General features: G+C 41.5%; 2 protein-coding genes across 2 annotated transcripts in view; one reads left to right on the top strand and one right to left on the bottom strand.

Moving 5' to 3' along the window:
* The first annotated feature begins 7,591 nt into the window (after window positions 1-7,591).
* On the top strand, window positions 7,592-9,502 carry LOC120501219 (cytochrome c oxidase assembly factor 6 homolog). Its single transcript, XM_039707130.1, has 2 exons — window positions 7,592-7,890; window positions 8,942-9,502. Exons 1-2 carry the CDS (start codon window positions 7,747-7,749, stop codon window positions 9,035-9,037), a joined length of 240 nt encoding a protein of 79 aa, XP_039563064.1. The 5' UTR covers window positions 7,592-7,746; the 3' UTR covers window positions 9,038-9,502.
* Window positions 9,503-10,014: 512 nt separating this feature from the next.
* TARBP1 (TAR (HIV-1) RNA binding protein 1) overlaps window positions 10,015-14,629 on the bottom strand; it is a 32,030-nt gene continuing 27,415 nt past the window's right edge. The window contains exons 26-30 of the mRNA XM_039707129.1: window positions 13,650-13,821; window positions 13,201-13,392; window positions 12,133-12,257; window positions 11,533-11,669; window positions 10,015-10,391 (exon numbers count right to left, since the gene is read on the bottom strand). Of these exons, the coding sequence (XP_039563063.1) occupies window positions 10,226-10,391; window positions 11,533-11,669; window positions 12,133-12,257; window positions 13,201-13,392; window positions 13,650-13,821 (792 nt within the window). The 3' untranslated portion in view covers window positions 10,015-10,225. The remainder of the gene's footprint in view (window positions 10,392-11,532; window positions 11,670-12,132; window positions 12,258-13,200; window positions 13,393-13,649; window positions 13,822-14,629) is intronic.

Here is a 14,629-nt window from a genome sequence, read left to right on the forward strand (position 1 = left end):
TGTCCAGTAACAAGTGTCCAGTGGGCTTGTTATAACAGCAAACTGAGAAAAAAAATCTCAGAAAAGCAAATAGCATCATCAGACCTCATTGCAGCTGCTGGCTTTCACTGCTGCAGAATACAGCAGTGAGGAGGCACAGCAGTCCTCCTCCTGCCTTGTGTGCCTTTGTTCTTGTCCGGCTGTCTCCTGCTGCTATCTTTATAACAATTTTTTATTGCAACTCTCCACAGACACTGCATGAGTCTTTTATCAGCATATGGGTCAGAGATGGGCTTATTTCAAAAAGCTTTTCCTCTGTCTAGAATGGCTGTATTCATATCAGCAGTCTTCAGAACACAGCCATGAAGAGCAGAAATCCAACCACAGTAAGCAACAGATGAACAAAAGACACTGAAACCAGTATGTAGCTTAACTGTTTTGGGAGCTGAGGCTAGACTAGCAGGACCTGTAGATCACCAGGTTCTGGGGCTTGATGTTTCCTGTGAGCTTGGGAACAAATCTCCCTTTGGAACTATGAGCTTGGGAACAAATCTCCCATCCCCAGCTCTCCATAGTGGTCAAAGAGTGCAATATTGAGCTGGTCAGAGTTACTAAGGACACTGTATCTTCAACTTACAGAGAAGGCAACATGACCAGGCTGACACCATTTCGGGTCAAAAAGCTGCCTGCTATTTTGGGTGCAGGCCCAAAAACAAACAGAGAAGTGAAGGTTTCCCTGTGCAGTGAGTGAACATGAAAGCCTAGAGGGATTTGCATAGCTCTGGATCATATTCCAAATAAACTCACAAATGGGCACAACTGAAATAAATGGAAACACCCTCCTCTTCACTGAAAAGGGTATCGATTCTCCAGCCCTTCACAAGCCCTAGGAATAGCACCAGCCACCTTGCCTTGGCTGTGTGGGCTCAGGCAGCAGCCTGGGACTGGGCATCTCTTCAAGGAAGAGGGAAAGAAAGCAGCCAGAAACAATGCAGCTCATGTGAAGCAGAAGCACAGGAGAGCTGATGATAGAATCAGAAATAAATGCCTTTTGTGAAACACCTTCCTGGGCAAAATGCCCCCCTGTCCATTGCAATGACTCCAGTTCGAAGAAATGAGAGTCTGTGTCCATGCTGTACAGCCACAAATTACAGCGAGTTCAGCTCCAGGTCCCCTGCTTGTACTGCAGAAAGGATGGAGCCTTCAAGGCCTCCAAACCTGAGCAATTCCTTGGTGAAGGCCAAGCTTATTTCACAGTCCAGTCCTCATGCAAACTCTCTCTGCAGAAACTCTGCCTGTAGAAATGGAGTTTGATTGGATGAATTTAATTACCTCATAATTACTAAAAGAGAAACAATCAGATTCCCTTCTTTAGCTGACATGTTCTAGGGCATTTACATAATAATCTGAACCTTATGCAGAGTCCTGAACATTAAAAAGGAAGCAAGAAAAAGAAAGAGCATAAAGATCTTATGAACTGTAGCCTAAAAATCTTCTAAGGGGAAATCAAAGTCTTAAGGACAGGACCAGTATCAAACTATTGTTTCTGAAAATAATAAACCTTATACTTTTCTTTTCTACCTGAAACTCTGTTAGGAGGGTCTTCAGATATGCACAAGATGATTTTAAAGAAGGTGGCAATTAGTATTTATCCATGTACTTTACAGGTATACTAGGAAGCAAACAACCTCTCAGAGAGAAGAGTGGAACTTTTAAGCAGAGTTACAATTCTGGAAAAGGCTTAAACAAGGGAGGTTGTGGGGGTCACATTAGCAATGTACTTAGGAGCCTGTCATATGCAGTTTTTGTACAACGACCTAGAGACAGTTCTTTAATCCTACTGCTGAAGCAGATGATCCCTTCAGAAGAGAATTTTCCAGCTCTTTATCACAGGCTTCCCTCCTCTTCTAGATTCAGTCCCCCTAACACCTCACGACAGCCATCAGTGCATTGATTGGGAACAACAGCAAAGAGCTATTTTGCTGTTTGGCTACATGACAGTGACAGATTCCCTTTCAGTGTTAGTCTCTTGAATCAGTAAAAAAGTATTATCAGTAAAGGGATTTTTGACCAATCATTTGACCAATCAGTGACCAAGAAGACTGACCTCAGCACAGCTCCTTTGGTAATCTCTCTCCTTTTGAACAGCAATTTTTTTCCTGCTATTTCCTGCCTCACTACTCAGTTGTTAAGCCACAAGAAAATGTCCTTTTATCCACAGTAGTTTCATTTCTTTTTTAAGAAGCATCATTAAAAACACTTCAAAAATCTAAGCGTAGTGTTTCCGATTATCTCAAAAAAAGGGAGCCAAAATAAGTCTGCAGAAAGTCATCCATTCTTCAGACTCTTTTTAACATGAAAGGACAAGACAACTGAGAGACTGAGACTTCAGCAACATTTTGCCTTTCCTTAAGGAAGGGCTTTTTTGCCTACATTCCACAGAATATTTACACCAAACAGCAGCTTTTGCACATGCCCACGACTGACCCAGACACTTAGAAGATTCTTGAATGAAAACCTGGATTCCTGTGAGATCCAAGCAGCAGGATTTGTAAATACTTCAAAAATGTGAACTTGTCTTTCCTGGCCATAAGCATATACTATGGATGTAGCAGTGGATGTAGCTTTCCAGGCTCCCAGCAATAGGTCTCACTGCCCCTTTGCTTCTGAAGCTGCCAAGTTTTTAATGACTGCAGCATAGAAGGCAGAGCAAGCTGCATAATGGTCTCCAGGTGATTTTTGGCCAATTATACATTTAAAATGCCTTCCTGACTTGTACAACAAGCATCACTCTTTCATCGTGTGATTTTGGATTTGGTCAAAGGCATCTCACTTGCTACCTTGGCTACTAAGAAAATTGATATTGATCTTGGCAGCAAATACCATGTTTGAGAACGATGCTGCCTTTGTGCATGTGTAAGCAATCCCATCTGGTACAGTACACCTACACTGCAGACAATGTCTATAGTGCACATAAGGTAATTGGTGCAGCTGATGAGTTAATAAATACAATACCTGAATGCAAGAATGCAAATGGGTATTTTATAAAAAATGTTAGGATGTGCTTCAGTCTTAGAGAGAACTAGGAACCACTTCCTTTCTCTAGCACATAACATGTCTCAGAAATTTGAAGACATCCGGTTAAACAGTTAAACTCAAAACTCCTCTTCTAGCTACATGGCTTTGAAAACTGAAGTCTGCTTGTAGAACAGGCAGATTTCCAATTTCCTATCTAACTTTCTTGAAAAAAGCTGAGCATCAACATTGCTGCAAAGCAAACTTATCCTTGGTTGGCTTGCTAACCAGGAGCTAACCAGGAGCTAAGCAGGAGCTAAGCAGGAGCTAAGCAGGAGCCAACAGAAGAGTGAGAATTAGTCAGTCTTCCCACCATTGCCTGCTTTTCCCAAAATACTCCTTTTTCTGTTTTCTTCCTTTCTAACAACTGAAGAAAAATGGAATTCTGGCATTAAAAACAAGTGCCTACAAATAATGTAAATTACTTCATCACCTAAAAGAATCCAAAACCTGCAGTTTTTGGGCTTTTTCTTCACCACAATCACCACGCCACAAGGTACCTAGTTATTTTCAGACCACACTCCACAAGGAACCCCACTGATGTCCATGAGAGGCCACGAAGACAAGACAAGCCTTTGCTCAGCAGGCTTCAAATCACTAAACACAGGCCTGGAGAAGGTGAAGAACAACCATTCTGTCTATTCTTTCCCCTCTGTCTCCATATCAGCCTGCACAGCTGGCTCATCTTTCCCAGCCAAATCCCCTCCAGCGCTAGGAGGGGATGCACGCAGCCAGCCTCTGGTACACAGGGAGCTGCACAGAAAGCTGGGGCACTGTCTCTGCCTCTGTCCCTCATGCTGTCCCAACCCCTGGTGTGCTGCATCCTCCAGGTCCACATCACACTGGCACTCCCTAGTGCAGGGATACCCACCACAACACCCAGCAAAGAGAGTCTTCTGAAGAAATGGAGTTAAGAATCCCAACACACAGCTACATAACCAACCAACCAACCAACCAACCAACCAACCCATATGCTAATTCACATCTTCTTAGGGATCTGGAGAACTGATCTGCTAAGATTACCCAACAAAACCTACTGTTTTCCTTCTCCTCATGCACTCCTCCTTCTTCAGTCATACATAAGCCTAAATTTTTGCTAACTCATCTGAAGTTTAGGCATGCTATTGTTAAAAAGAAACTCACAAAAGTAAAACACAGAGTGAAGTCTTTATGAAATAACGTTTTCCTTCTCCTCATACACTCCTTCTTTATTCATACATAAACCTGAATTTTTGCTACTTCGTCTGAAGTTTAGGCATGTTATTGTTAAAAAGAAACTCACAAAAGTAAAACACAGAGTGAAGTCTTTATGAAATAATGAAGAGAAGTGCTTTGCATAAGGCCGTAGAAAGTACAGTATACACCTCTTAAATGTTTCCAATCTAAGATTACTGTATGCAGTTCATAAGGCTTCTTTGCTTAATTTACTCCTTTTAATAATAAAACCAGGTAGATTTTATTAATAAATAAAAGCTGGTACAGTACCAGCAAATCATTGTAACAACTTTGCTTTTTTATAATTATTTTCTTTCACCAAGCGTAGCAAAGAACACCGTATAGCCAAAGAAGTCAGAGTTACATCTTTAACTGACATTTAAGAAGGAAGGTGGGATGGAGAGAAAGAATCTTAGATTAAGACTGAACTACATTTTTTTTTAATTTTATAAAAAAATTTCTTGTTATTCCACAATAGAAGAAAATGCCCCAGGCTACCTCCGGTAAGATTTCTTTATCATTTCCAGCAAAATAATTAGTTAGACAAAGGGCTATATTGCTTAAAGAAGTCATTTTTAAATTCAGTTCCCTGAAAATCTGCCATGGATAAGGATCATACATCGGAATATTTCAATGAAAGAAAAACAAATTAACTGAACTCCTTGTATAAGCACACAGCTACAGAACATCAAGGATTGCTTCTATTATTGGCTGTAGGGACACCAATAACATGCTAATTGCTTCCAAAGTAAAAGGAGAAATCATTATAGTCACAAATGAAGAATCTACTGGGAAAATTTCAATTAAATACGGGGTTAGTAAGGCTGTAGGTGAGGAGTGAGCAGTTGGGCATTAACTGGAAGGCAAAGCACACACAATGCCCTATCCCAATTAGCAAGAACAGGCACAAAAGAGCTTGAGAGCTGGACTACTGCATAAACACCACATGATTCACTCTAACACACTGCTGGCAAGAGTTTCAGTGGGAAACTGGCACCTACTTCTTTAACATCTATCTCACTAACTGCTAAATGGAAATGTAAATCAAAGGCTTCAACTGTGGCAAACCAGCACACCTAACAAATCTGGAATTTTTCCTCCCATCTTTTTAGAACATTAGCCTCCGTCGATTACCATAAATATCCCATTCATTACTCCCTGGGCACATTTCCCAAAATAAAAGACTAAAGATAAATACTTAGAATTGGCCAACTAACAACAAAAAACCTCCACCCGCTTATAGACAGCAGTTTAATCAAATGGAAATATTGTCATTAAAAATTTATTATCTGAATCTGTGTAATTTTTTTCCATGCACTTTCTAAAACCATATCACTAAATTTCCTTAATATCCATTACACAGAGTTATTTACAATTGTCTCCAGTGACTACTTTTCAGGTTACAGGTCATTAAAGAATAAACTATTTATAACAAATATCCCAGATGTGCTATCTGGGCTTTGTGATTAATTATATATAATCACATTATCCCCTCTGTCTCATAAATGCAGTAACTAAACAACTTTACACACATCATAAATTTTGAAATCTAAAACACAACTGGCATTTTCTATTATTACATTCCATTATCACATGTTCTGGTCTTGAGACTTAACATTAATTTTCTTTTCAATATTCATGCCTGTGAAACCTTGCTTTGCAAAAGCCTGAGTGCAAAAGGGTCCTAAGTGAGCTACAATAATCTACGTTCATTCTTTGCAACATAAAAACAACTGAAATTCTATTTTTGCAGTAACTTTAACTCACCTTAAACCCCTTGTTCTATTATTAGAAAAACTATATGACTGATATAACTATATTTCTATCTCTTACCTATCTTAGTGTAGCAAACAGAAGACAAATAGGCAGGGCAGAGAGCATGGACAAGTGTTATACACCCCAAAGTGTACAGCAGCAGTCACATTCACATTGCTCCGAAAGAGTGTCCCTTCCAAAGGGAGGGTTGGGCATTCCAACAAACAAAATCCCCTCCAGATCTGGCTGGATTACGAGGGGGCTCTGCTGAAGAAGTGCAAATCTTTAGCCCTCTCCTAAAATAGCTTTCAGGTACCACGATGAGCGAGACACCTGCAAGAACCAGGCGAGGATGCTCAGCACTGCCAGCCAGAATCATTACCACGGGCTGAGGAAAAAAGGCAGCTCAAGGTGGGCTGACAGCCACAGCCACCCCTGAACAGGCTGCTGGGCAGCCTCACGCACCAGGCAGAGCACCGGCTCAGCAAACTCCCAGGAAAGCTGCCGGACATTCTGGGAGCTGCCAAGGGCTCAGCAGCTGGCAGAGTTAGGCTCTTCCCAGCTGCAAAAATGTCACCTTTCCCAAAACTGCAGTGTGTTACTATGGGAACATGCGCCGTAGCTTTCAAAACTGCAAAACTGGTCCACATTACCAGGTGGAATTGATGCGTGAAAGGACACCGCCAATTCTTTGGCGTGCAGGAAATGCCACCGAGTCCCAAATGAAATAATGAAACAGAGCGTGCCTCTGGATGCTCTCTACCAGCGCTGCAGACTTCGGTCACCACCTGGCTGCCCCCAGGCTTCTCCTGCTCTTTTACCACCTTGACTACAGGTATGTTTTTCTTTCACTTTCTTTCACTTGCTTCCGTGACAGAGTCCGTTCCAAGAAACCTCTCTAGAGTGGTTTGTGCATACTAAATGAAATCAATGGATCAGCTCTCAGGAGGAACCCTGCTGCAAGGAAAACTGTCAAAAATGCATTACATGTATATGCTATCTTTCAGCCTTCCACCCAGTCACTACCTTACTGCCATGCTATTTAAAGCGCGGCAAATCTCCAGCGCTGTAAGTGCTCTCAGATTTTTTTTTCCCCCTAATTCATTAAATTAACAAAGCCTGAAGCAGCTCAGAGCAGGTGCCATTGCTCAGCATTACTGAACCTGGCTTCCAGCTCCTATGAGCTGCTTTACGAACACCACACGGAAAGTGGTCCCGGCCCCAGACATTTTACACCGTGATTTTATCCAGCTGTTTTTCCGACGCCCCAAAAAGGAAAGCAGAGACACTTCGTTTCTTTGAGCAGACAATCCACTACGGCACTGCACGGAACTCACGAGAAGAACAGCTCTTTACCGTGCGCTGGACAACAGAGGACGACACGGGAAAGAAATTAAGTACAGAAAAGCACATCAGGCAACCGACACTTCCAAACACCTTCTGCACCGAGAGGCAGCGGCAGCCCTAACGGGATTGCGGGATCCCTGCGGACAGAAGGACGCGGGCAGGTCTGTGCCGGCACCGCGGGGCGGGACAGGCGGCCGCCCCGCCCCGGGAAAGGGCTGGGATCGCTTCCGGAGCGCGACCTTGGCGGGCGGGCGGCGGTGGGTGCGCGATCGCGGCGCCGTGAGGGGCGGCCAGCCTGTCAGTCAGCTCCCGGCACGGCGGGCAGGCCGGGAGCGCTCGGCCTGCGGCCTCCTTGTGTCCAGGGCGGCAGCCGGGATGGCGGCGCCGACGATGGAGGAGAGGAAGGCGTGCTGGGGGGCCCGGGACGAGTTCTGGCAGTGCCTGGACAGCCACGGGGATGACGCCGCCAAGTGCGAGAAGCTGCGCCGGGCCTTCGAGTCGCGCTGCCCGCAGCAGTGGGTGAGCACCGTGCGCGCAGCCCCGGCGGGATGCGGCTCCAGCCTGGGCACGGCTGCTCCGCTCCCCCAGTATTTGCCTGCCTGGGCAGCCTGGAGCTCGCCCTACTGCCAGGGGTAGCCTGGTTCGCACACTTCTGCTGCCTGGGAAAGGACGGCTCCTAGCGTACCCCTGATGGCCCGGGAACTAGGAAAAGCAGTGTTAAGCGTATAGTACAAAGGGGGAAAATCGTGTCTCAGACTTCCAGATGAACACACAGGGTTATTGTTGTAATTAAACCAAAACGTTTTAGAAGCTTGTAGAAGTACCCAGAAATTCCTATTTAAAGGCCAGAACTGAAGGGAACTGCCATACAGGCCGTGCAGTGCCTGGCATTTTAAGACTGGCATCTGATGCCTTGTGCATAAAAAAACCTTTTTTTCCTGCAGTGTAATTTCACAGTAAGGCACCTGCCTGCAATGTAATCCATTCATGTTGTGTTTTTTAGTTGCCTGAGCTCAAGCTGTAATTCTTTTTTAATAGGCACTGCCCTTTGGTAGCAGTGGTGTTGGAGGGTCTGAAGAGTTCCTGCTGCAGGTAGTAGACTGAAGTCACTTGAAAAGCCTGAGTATCCTCACAGCTGCTGCACTGACTGGCACTTTGAACAGTGCAGTTCTGCTGTTTGTTATCTCTAGGGATGATGGTCTCATCTGCAGGGCTTTGCACCATGCACATCAGCAGTTCTAGACACTGAACTCAGGTTACATGGGCTGTGATACCATAGAAAAGCTGCTGGACTTACCTTTGCATGACAGTTTTTGTTCAGAGCAGTGTAAAGAGAAAAGCATATAAGATCTTCATGAAGTAACAGTGTGGTGAACTTTAGTTTTAAGTTCAATTTCAAAATGGTAAAGAACCCCCAAAAACTAAACAGGCCACTCTTTAGTCTTCAACAGAAGAAACTCATAACTAGTGCATTAAATCCTCCTTCACTTCGGTGATCAAAGACTGCTTACATAAAGCGCCTTCCTCTTGCTAATTTCTTATAGTGAACACAGTTTCTCTTTTTAAACAGGTTAAACACTTTGACAAAAGAAGAGACTTTTTAAAATATAAAAAGAAGCTTGAAACAGAAGGGTATCATCCGCCAGAAACTGCTGGAAAGTCTTAGGACCTCTGCTCTCAAATCAAGTCAGAGTAACTATAGAAGGAAGAAGCCAGAGAAAGCAACAAAGCTGCTTGAGTGCAAGAACTGGTAATGTAGCAGTCTCCCTGAAATGCAGACTGCTCTTCTTGTTGCCAGGTCTCACATGTCTGCTAAAAAAAGGAGTCATGGGCAGCTTTTTGATGAGTTTAAGTCAAAGAAATATGGTGCAGAGCTGTTCATAAATTTAAGGGTTTGAATGTGTAATTAGTAAAAGTGTTTCACAGGAATAAATGATTATTTAATACTGCTATGTACATATTCTAAAGATAAAATGAAACTGTTTTTCAGTAAGTGAACCACCTTTTTCCTAAATTAAAAAAGTCCATTCCAACTTGACTTTCTTGTTGAAAGCAGTGGGTTGTATAATAAAATTTATATTTGTCATTTACCAGGTATTTCAAAGTATTTTAAAATACAGTTGAAGTCAGATATTAACGTATACATCAGTGGTCATTAGAAGACCTAAAGCATCCAGTGCATATGATATGTAAGTCTGGGTTTCGAGTATGCTCTTTTTTAAGCAACAGGAATTTTTACACTGGTGATAAGTTTTCAGTCAGTATCTCTACTAGAAGTATGTCCAGTTATTTATGACAATTCCCAAATTATGGCCTTCTGTATGATTGGATTACCTTAGTGATGCAGCTTTATTTAAAGGTACAGACTGTTTACAGCAGGATTAATAAATGTGGCTGTAGAAGGCATTTAAACAAGGAGCAGCATTGAATGTAATTATGTAAGTGGAGTTACCTTCCAAAAATCATATAACCTAGTATATTTAGGTGCTGGAATCATTTAATAGTGTGGTTGAAGGCACGGCACAACTTCGATTTCAAGCACAGTCACCACAACTGAAGTTCCTGCAGTAAAAATCCCCGTTTTTAAATTTGAGATTGTTCACAGTACTGTGCTGACATTCAGCAGAAAAAACACACACAATCTGCAATATAAATAGTATTTATTTCCAATGCAACAATTTAAGGAGGTAAAATATTAAGGCATTTAAAAGTCACTCTGAACACTACAGAGAACAGAACATGCAAAGTTAAGAATCCTCGTTCACCCTGAGTTTGTATCTCATCTCCAGAACTTCACATCGTAGCACCGTAGGAAGCCGTCCAGCTGTACAGTAAGGCACGAGACTCTGGGCAGTTATTGCTGCTGTTTTTGCTTGATCACTTGTTGTCTTGTGTACTCCCAGATGAGCAGAGCTCCACTCACATGAACGTTGAGTGACCGGATAATGCCCTGCTGAGGAATTTCCACACAGACATCCAGGTGGTGAATCAGGTTGGCTGGGATTCCTTCATGTTCATTTCTAGTAAAGAAGAAACAGTAACTTGTATCTGAGAGAGGGCATGTGTGTTCCAGAAAGCAAGAAATACAAAATGTCAAAACAGCATCCAAGCACCTCTTGACAAATGGCACGTCTGCCTATGGGATAACTGATGACAAGAAATAAATTGTTTAAAAACAGTAATACATTGCAAAGAAAACATGGAGAAAGCTGACTTAAGTTTTGATGTAAAAAACCTGCTGGAAGAGTCAAGTTTTCAGTTCACTGGTCCAGCAATAGCTGAGCATCCAGCATAGAGACTCATGGTGAAATCACATGGCACAGCAGGAAAGCTCAAATGCCCACTTCACATTCGGTCTTGGCAAAGAATGTCAAAAACTGAGTATACCAAAGGATATTGATGTTTACTGTCAATCAAAACTATTGTTTTTAATTAGAAGGGAACAAAGTGATTATGAGCACTCCATTCTGATGACAAGCTACATGTAAAAAAGATGGAAAAAAAAAATCTTTGTCCTAAGAGGATAGCCAGGCCCTTCTTCCTGGTCTCACTCAGTAGCCCTGCAATGCCAAGGAGCTTTCTCACTCTTATGTGCTTTACTGCAGATTTCTTTAAGTAGCCTCCCTCCCTTTGTATCACACCTGAGGCTTGTCTGCTTATAGAAACTGATAACTGCTCTTCTCTGAAGTTGTCCCGTGCTCTGCTTGTACTGCCAAGACTTGCTACTTCATCTTGTGCCTCTCATCCTGAACCTTTAAATCACCTCCCAGCCATGCAAACTCAATCTGCTCCAGCCCTCCTCACCAAGCTCAGCAGGGCAAACGCAGCCTCCTCCTGGCTGAGCTCCCCACAGACAGGGCCCCAACAACTGAGCTGTACAGATGATGTCTTCAACACTCCTAGAAAAATACAACGCATGCTGTTGCTACCTTCACCCCTTATTAAAAGGTGTTGCAGTGTATGGATAGGTTATTAAATGTGAGAAGGGTCATTCAGTAGATACTTCGTGGTCTTTAGCACACAAAGCCAAGGACTGCCATGATCCTTTCCCATTCCAGAATCATCTTTACCGACATCACTTGGTTTTCACGTGACCATACTCTGACTAGAGAAAGGGATGGACTGCAAGATGTAGGTTTACAAAACTGTGTGTGCTCTTACCCCAGCAATAATAGTGATTTCTCTGGGAAGCAATATTCTGTAAGATCAAAGCTTTTAGCTGTTTGCTCCACACCAATAATAGTGTAGCCTTCCGTTTTCTTCTGCTCTAAATAATCAACAAGCTGAGATGGTTTCACCTATGCATTAAAAGTAGAGGGAAATATGGAAATATATAAATATCACCTTTTGTAAACTTCTGAAATTACTGTAAAAAAAGAATAAACCAAACAATTTACTTGGACATTTGTTAAGATGAATGACTTTCATCCCCAAAGACTCTGTCCACATATAGAGCTTAACATTTTAAAAGCTCTTCAGCAGTAGCACAAAAAGTTAGTGGCACAAAATATCCCCACCAATATCATGAAGAAAGATGTAGCAATGACAGCTGACATAATCTGTTTATCACAACAATAAAAAATTGCAAGTATTTTCTGAATTATTTTTTATAAGATTGACGTGTCAGAGGTAACAGCAGGAGCTTCCATTAAACAAAAAGATAATTTTTTTCAAGATAAAAAATGTAAGGCTCTGAACTATGCATCTGACAAACTGAAGATTCTGAGTATATTTTTTAGCTATTAAAATGTTTCCATTCACCTCAACAAGGGGGAGCCACTGCTCTGCAGAAACACTCAGATGCTGAAACTGCTTATCCTGTATATAATGAAGACTGCCAACAACTAGTGCAGATGCCCCAAATATTTCACTAGTACGACATAAACCTACAAAAACAAGAAATAAAGTGATTTTTGTGTAGAAAATAAACACCGAGCCAGAACACCAAGGGAAAATGACAAAGAATGCAAAAGAGAAATGGCTACTTTAGTTATCTATTTTTAATTAGTTTCAGGTCTTCCAAGCCACACCTTGTTCCATACAAATTACAGGAAAAAAGTGTTTTGTAATTTAGCAGAAAGATAAAAATTAGAAAAGCACTGTGTCTTGACAACATGCTTTTACAATACTAATTATACAAAGTAAGGAGTTAAGTGTCCAAGCCTTAGCAGGGATGGGTGGTTTGACACATCCACACACAAGCTTAAGCTTTAAATCCAGGACCTGTTAAATGACAGAGGATGACACATAACAGCATTACAGTGCAGACAGCACTAGCTTGTGGGCTTTTCATTACTCATTGCAGTTACTGAAACAGCTAACATCAAACACAAATGGCAGTAAAGTATTTGCAGGATTTGGTATTCACAGCTGACACATCGTGAAAGCAGTCTTAATGGGGAAATGGGACTCTGCTGTCCAACAGACATGAGAATCTTGTAGGTTTACAAGATTTGGTTTAATTGTTACAGAGAAAAATGAAAACCCAAGTAATTTCCTTTAATTGCTTACACAGTTGAAAAACTACTGTAGCAAATGCAGAATTAGCAAGAAACTGAGCTTGATTTACAGCAAAATTCTACTTAGTTAATGCAAGCTATATGTAAGCACTTCTTTTTTTTTCCCCTGAAATGTAACTGCAGAAGACCCCTTTCTCTGAAGTGGGTAGGATTTTCTTTGGCTACCAGTTTCTTTCAGGATAATGATCTATTCTTCTGAGCAGTACTTAAATAATTTTCTAATTATCAACATAAAATGAAATTAACTTCTATTCTCTAAGTGTGCTCCAAGGTCTAAAATAAAAGTTTGACTATGTGCAATCAACCTTACCTCCTAAATTGGTAGGTTTATCAATAAGTGAAGCCACCACAATCAATCTGCTGTTTGATTTGCCAAGTTTAGCAGCACGATCCTGAAATGCCATTTCCAAGTCTAAACCAGGAGTACTGTTCTTCCAGGGTATAATCTTCTTCTGAACATCAGTCCACTCTGTCTGGCTGTCTGCTTCAGCCAAATGTGAACCTGTCACAACAAATTGTATGCTCATATGGACATGCCAGTGGGAGTGAAACTAGTGCTTCAATAAAGAAGATAATCCAAATGGTAATACTGGAGATACCATTCATCATCATCTGTTATTTTATGGGACATGTTCTGCTCACATAGATGCAAGTTTACTTCAGCTGAAAACCAGAGGTCAGACTGAATACAGATGTACACAGCTACCCCACACAAATAATTACTACACAAATAATTACTACAGATTGGTTATATTTTACCCATGTCTTGCTGAGACCAGTCACTTGGTTTCAGATCATGAAGCTCCCTCCGGGAATGGCGCTGCTGAAATGCTGCTGGCAAAGGAATGTCAGTGAATCTGTCAAATTTAGAGAGGGAGATCCATTCATCCTCGGCCAGTTCCGAAAGGCGGGGAAGGATGTAAAATATTGTCTGCAATGGAACACAGTGTTGTCAGCAGAGAGTCACAAAGCAAGCAAAAATAGATAATTTATTTTTAATCCCTGGTAATTAAATGGAACATGTCTACTATCTAGTCTCCTATGCTTTTAATACTTGTTTTTTCTTGGTACTTAATACAGCTTACCAGTATGTCTCTCAATATTCATAACTTTATAGTGCTATCCAAAACTTCCATAAATCGAGACTTATTCTCTAATTAAACTTTTCCTGAGGATCTGCACTGATTACTGTACTGAAATTCTAGAATACCAAAGAATTAACACTATGCTTCTCAGCACAAGGGTCTAGAGAAAATCTTCTATGTGTAACACTGAAGAGTTGTCAAATACTCTTAGAACTTTCTAATAAAGGATGTGGCGTGATTTAATCAAAAGAAAAGTCAAAAGAAAAACTGCTGAAAGCATTAAGATCTAGTGGTAAAATCTAGCTCAGCACAACCAATACACCTAGCTAACCACGATTTACCAAGGAGGAAAAAACACACACCCCAAGGGAAAGGCTGAGTAAGTCAAAGAGTTTAAAACTCAGACTTTTTGTTTATCCCAATCTACCCTTCAAGACAAAGGTGAAGATGCACCCTGAATACATTTAAATGCTTCACAAATATTAGTCTTGCTTTGTTGGGTTTTTTCCTCCTGTTAAGGACTTGTACTTTCCACTGTTTAGCATATTTGTGTTCACAAAAATATTTCACAGAACAACAGTTAAAAGAAGAAAAAAATTCTTCTGTCAAAGATGGCACTGTTTGTGTAAAAACATACATCCCATTCATATCCAT

This window comes from Passer montanus, unplaced genomic scaffold, assembly GCF_014805655.1.
Source record: "Passer montanus isolate IOZ18808 unplaced genomic scaffold, ASM1480565v1 scaffold2, whole genome shotgun sequence".
Classification (NCBI taxonomy): domain Eukaryota; kingdom Metazoa; phylum Chordata; class Aves; order Passeriformes; family Passeridae; genus Passer; species Passer montanus.

Coding starts and splice junctions, on each gene's coding strand:
- LOC120501219 (XM_039707130.1), top strand. CDS start 7,747: ATGGCGGCGCCGACGATGGAGGAGAGGAAGGCGTGCTGGGGGGCCCGG. Junction 7,891..8,941: donor CGCGCTGCCCGCAGCAGTGG/GTGAGCACCGTG, acceptor CTTTTTAAACAG/GTTAAACACTTTGACAAAAG.